The 5,963-nt window shown below is 40.7% G+C and overlaps 1 protein-coding gene across 1 annotated transcript in view; it reads left to right on the forward strand.

Moving 5' to 3' along the window:
- The first annotated feature begins 4,912 nt into the window (after positions 1–4,912).
- Positions 4,913–5,963, forward strand: part of Adh1c (alcohol dehydrogenase 1C (class I), gamma polypeptide) — a 20,627-nt gene continuing 19,576 nt past the window's right edge. Inside the window, exon 1 of the mRNA XM_013023753.1 lies at positions 4,913–4,994. Within this exon, the coding sequence (XP_012879207.1) occupies positions 4,977–4,994 (18 nt within the window). The 5' untranslated portion in view covers positions 4,913–4,976. The remainder of the gene's footprint in view (positions 4,995–5,963) is intronic.

Raw genomic sequence — 5,963 nt, forward strand, 5'->3', positions numbered from 1 at the left:
GCATGAAAGAAAAAAACATTTGAATACATATCTTAGGGTTCATTTCCCTAACATCAACTTATCTGACCTTTTCGGCTTGACTCAGACATATGCTAGTTATTGCAAATAAGGGAAACCATGGGACCTATGTTTCTTTGGGCCTGGCTTACTTCATTTAATATAATTTTTTCCAAGTCTTTCCATTTCCTAGCAAATGGGTCAATGTCATTCTTTCTGATGGAGGCAGAGAATTCCATTGTGTATATATACCACATCAAATCTGTATTTTTTGAGACTGTCTCTTTCATCCAAATTATTAAATTGATTGATATTATATTATTAATAATATCTTTTTGCCTTTTTAACATATGCAGTCTCCAAGATTAATGTTAGTCTTCTTGTTATGTTTTCTTAGAAAGGTCTCCTCATGAGAGTGGACATAAATGAAGACAATTTCCCCCAAGGAGACACCTGATTGGAAGAACCTAACTAGGTCAGCATTGACCAGTGTGTCAAGATTACTCAACTGAAAAATGTTGTTAAAAAATACTAGATAGTCATGCAAAAGAATGAATTGAGGGAGTATGTAGGGTGGCATACATCTGTAGTCTTAGCTTTTTGGAGATCAGGAGGATCATAGTTCAAAGCCAGCCTTGACACAAATTTAGTGAGCTCTTGTTTCAACCAAGCCAGGCATGATAGTCCAAACCTGTAACCTCAGGTTTGTACTGTCATATTACTATAAAGATCTAATAGAATATATTGAAAATTTTCTGCAACTCAACACAAAACATCATACAAATGAATGAAGGTAACAAATAGATATGGATCTAATGGTGATACTACTAATCAGAGAAATGCCAATGAAAACCACAGTCTACCATCATCTCAGACCCATTAAGATGTCCCCTCAGAAATAAACCAGAAAGTAATACATGTTGGAGGGTATGTAGAGAAATTGGAATCCTTTCTGTACCATTATTTGGCTTGTAAAACACTATGTCCTCCAAATTTAAAAAAAAATAGAACAACCATACCATTCTGGAATCCCCATGTACTGGATGGACATCCAAATGATCTGAAGGTCATGTCTCCAAGAGAAACTTGCATATGCATGTTTGGAGCCACACCGTTCATCATACATAATTTAAGTTGAACTTGCATACCCGTGACTAGGGTGAGCTTCATAAAAGATTAGATTTTGCAATGGAAAAGAGTAGTGAGTTGAAAGAAAAACACAGAAACTATCCCAAATTCAACCCAGAAGAAAACACGAATGATAGGTGAGACGGCTTCTAAGGACTAATATGCTTAACTGTAATTCTAGAGATGTAAAGTATATTCGGTAACATCATGGCTGACAAAAAATTATTGAAGGAAAGAGATATTACTCTGTAGAGGAAGCAGCTTGATGTGAAGAAGACCATTAACAGCCATCTTTAGTCATATGAGAGGGAAAAAAAGATCAGACTTGTTTTCTGGGTGTTTAAGATGGTGCCAGAGCAAAGCTAGGAGCTGGAAAAGTGGCAGTTGAGTATCAGGGGATGAACAACTGATCAAGAGCAGCTGCTCAGCAGTAGAGTACAAGTATGGGTGGCACTGATGGCTTTCCAAGTTTGGAAATGCTTTAGAAGAAATTACACAACTCTTTGGTAGAGCACAGTGGGAGAGAAGTCCAATAACAGATGGGAGTAATAACTTCTAAAGCAATTCTTAACTAGAGACTAGAATTTTCAGTGCGATGGGCTGGGACGGGCAGTGTTCCATGACCTTTTCTTCTGTACCAAAGATTAATAATGAAAAGTTACACTCCCTTTATGCAAGAACAGAAAAAAAGGACATTAAGAAGAAAATGTGGCTTCTTATCTCGGCTTTGAAATGACCCATCTCTTGGCTTTATTCGTTGGCTTTATTCTATAAAATGAAGGGGTTTGACTTTATTGAATAAATATCAGGTGATCTCCAGCTCCCCATTAGCTTAAAACTGAATTTCAACATGTTTTCTTTAGCCATTGCTTACATTCTGTTCACCCTCCATGATCAGATCCATTTTCCTTCCTGTTCAACTGTGTATTCTAATCTTGCTTAGTTTGATTTCTTTTCAGATTGAGGAACATGGACCAACATTCGACCTTGTCACCCAAGGTGGCTGGCCAGATATTTTGTATGTAAGTGATACCCCAGATTAGAGGAACATGACCTGGGATTATTAGAGGATGTAGAGAGATGAGGATGAGAGGGAAAACTGGATCTTTCACATAAATTAAAGACACAGAGAGTTTTCTGTGTAAAATAAGTGTGAGCAGGGACTGGTGACAGCAAGCATTCATCTGTGGAAACGGGAACTATCTTGATGGTGAACATCCTACTGCGTACATCTAGCCAGAGTTTCACATGCTATCCCATAAACACGTGCAACTATAATAATTAAGGAATAAACAGATAAGCATTCACATCAGCATCACCGCTTTCCTTCAGTCCTGCCATCTCAGTGGTTCCTGTGAAGACTTTAATTATTTTCACTAACTTCACCCTTTAGGAACTCCACCTCAAGTTGAGCCTGGAATGAACCCAAGGTGATTTTATTGGACTGATTATGAGATCATTGATTTTTATTGGATTGATGATGAGATTCCCCAGAGCTTTGAAGGCTCTGAGACCAGAGACAGAGGAACCTTTCACCTTGTAGCTCCTGGTCCTCACTTCCCTGCAGTACTCCTTTTTAGCTTCTCAGGCAGAGGAACCACTGTCTGGCTTTTCCTGTGGACTGCAGGAGTGCACCAATGCCACCAAGAGCCTGGTTACTTTTGCTTAGTCCACTGTCTTGCACTTTTACCCTAGCTAGGAGGTCAGGTATGTCGGTCACCCTTCAGAAGATGAGGAGTCTGCCCTTGCTTCTTCTGTTCTCCAGACACATTACTGTTGTGGCCTACCCATCCTGCCCATCTGTGTGCACAGAAGCATCCTAAATGCTCAGACTAAAGGTTCTCTGAGCTGGTGGGATTTCAGGCAGAGAAGCTACACCCAGGATCATTGCCTGTGAATGGATCCTAGGTAGTCAGAGAGGTCCTGAAGGCATTGAGATTCTATGGTAGCCTGTAACTCAAGTGAGGGGGGAATAGGTTACCCCAGGGCATGGAAGCCAGGGGAAAGATCTCCTACTAGACTATCCTGACATCTCTAAAAGCTTTCTTCTCCCAGAATGCAGCATCAAGCTCATGCAAGCTGAGATGTATGGGGTGGTTGTCCAAATATTATCTCAGTCTGTTAGGTTACTATAATAAAATACCAGAGATGGATGACTTATAAACAACAAGAATTTATTTCTCATAGTCCCAGAGTGGGAAATCTAAAAGCAAAGGGCTGGCAGACTGAGTGTGTGGGGACAGCTTCCTTCAGCCACTTCGTGGCTGAGTTCTGTAACTTAATCACTTTCTCTAGTGCTCACCTCCTAAAACTATATCCTTGGGGGTTAGGACTTTAAAGTAGGAATCTGGAGATAGGGACACAAATATTCTAACTATGGGAAGTTTCTAGGGCCTCTTTGTAAGGGCAATAGTCCTATTGATCAGGTGTCTGTCCATGAGACCTTATCACTTCATCAAGCCCACACCTCCTATTATTACCTTGGGGGTTAGGATTTCAACCTAGGAATTCTGGGTGGGGACGCACACATTCTGGCTGTGGAAGGTCTCCCGGGCCGCATTGGTGGGGTGATAGTCTCATTGATAAGGTGTGAGCCATGTGACCTTCATCAAGTCCTCACCTCCTCAAACCATCCCTTTGGGTGTTAGGATTTCATCCCAGGAATTCTGGATGGAAGACATATGCTTTGAAAAAAACACTACCGAGGGCAAAGACCTAGTTTACATACTAAGCAAACATGAAGATTTGCCTTGATAAGAGTCAGGAAGCAGTAAGAAAATCAAATTGTTTTTCTTTCGCTGGGGCTGTATGAACCCAGTCTGGGGCTTCCTCTTCGGTGGCCTTAGCTGCCTCACCACATAGCAAAAGGGACTGTGGTAGGAATCCCGGGTGGATGGATTTTTTATGGCCAGGTAACAGCAAGACAACTTAACCTCCTTGCCCTGGCTGTGGACAGGGAAGAGGGTCGTGAGCTGGTGGAGATCATTACCTTTCTGAGAGCTCAGGAACATGCAGGACCTAGACCAACGACTCTCTGTCAGGGTGAAGGGCGATTTCTCCTGGTGTTTGGGCTTTCGGCTCCTCAGGACTTTGCTATACTGGGGAGGGAGAAGAAGATCGCCTCCTGTAGTCTCCCTCCAACTTGTCCAGGGCATTGGGTGAGGGATGAGGCTTTGTGCAATCCTGAGGCTGATGATGAAGCAGGTGGGAGAATCAGGGATTATAACGAGAGTCAGTCTTACAACCTCTATGCTCCAGGCCTGGTGCAATGCCTTGTCTTTGACTTCTTTCCCTCATCCTCACCTACCAGATGTCCCACTGCTGCTCAGATAACAGTTGGGTCAAGTTCTAAATGTCATAACACTGTCTTATGAATAGCCCATGAGGCAATGACCCTAAAAAACTTCCTTTGGGTAAATAAAGATTTCAGTACGTCTTTATTACAGTTCTACTTATGAAATCTTCGCTATGGTTGGAAGTTCTGTGTCCCCCTCCCACAATTCCTACCTTGAAATCCTATCCCCCAAGGAGATGGTTTTTGGAAGTAAGGACTTGAGGAAATGATACACTCACAGAGATAGAGACATCCATAGCCTAATAAAAACAAATATGTGCAATTGGCACATCACAGAATCAGGGTTTGACAGGAAAGTTCAGTGACCTTTGCCTTCTACTTAATCTGTTGAAAGAACATGTAGAAGTGTATGGCTTATAGACCCTGGTCACGTGTGGTGGAATCATCTGATTGTCAAGCAAACAAAACCCGTGTGCAGCGCTGGGTGTGTGCCCAGAACTGTGGAGGAACTCACAGGCTCAGCAGGCTCCTGGTTTGTAGAGAAGACAGAAGCAACATGAGCACAGCAGGAAAAGTAAGTGAGAAGACTGTACTGTTGAAAGACATATTATATATATTATATATACAAATATACAGACAAAGGTTTTATGCTATCTAAAGTAGGGATGAAACATGCTGAACTATAATATACAATCTAAACTATAATATCTAACATGCTGAACCATAATGGAAACAAACTGCTTCCAAACATCTTTAACAGGAATGTATAAAATCTGGATACCTTAAAGTGTTCAGATTATATTAAATAAATTGGCACTGGAGTGATAGTTTATTCCAAGCTAATTGTGACTACTTTGTGCAACTAAAATTAGAAAGGTCTTTAATCCAAAAAGTGCTATTCTTTGTAATCCTATTCTTATGAATACAGGAATATTAAAACTGATAAGTTAGCCTTAAGAGGAATTTAATTCAGAGGACTTAGACATAGCTTCTTAACCTTTTTATGAAAATCATATTGATAAGAATTAGTTGTCAAAGTTAAAGGACAACATTAATATGCAAATTCTGATTGAGAAGGGTCCATTATGACATAATTTGTAACGTTTCCACAGTAATTTAATGCAACAGTATTTTCTCCACACAAAAATGAATGGGATATTGTAGAACATTTATATTAACAAAATTAATATTAACACACGTTTGTTTCTAAATCTGAAACTCATACTTATTCATGTGTTTATGGTTCAGAGAAATGCATGCAATAGGTTAATATAATTAACCCTTCATTGCAAAAGTCTATGCCTTTGTTTCCAGTGAATATTTGCTGGAAATATTGTATTTGGTTTGGATCCCTTCGGGCTGGGAAGGTAGCTCAGTGGTAGAGTGCTTGCCTTGCATGCATGAGGGTTCAATTCCTCAGGATCACATAAGCAGAAAAAGCTGGAAGGGGTGCTGTGGCTCAAGTAGTAGAGCATGAGCCTCACGCTGAAGGGCTCAGGGACAGCACCCTGGGCCCAGAGTGTAAGCCCCACAAAGCAAAAAA

This window comes from Dipodomys ordii, unplaced genomic scaffold (assembly GCF_000151885.1).
Source record: "Dipodomys ordii isolate 6190 unplaced genomic scaffold, Dord_2.0 Scaffold70, whole genome shotgun sequence".
Classification (NCBI taxonomy): domain Eukaryota; kingdom Metazoa; phylum Chordata; class Mammalia; order Rodentia; family Heteromyidae; genus Dipodomys; species Dipodomys ordii.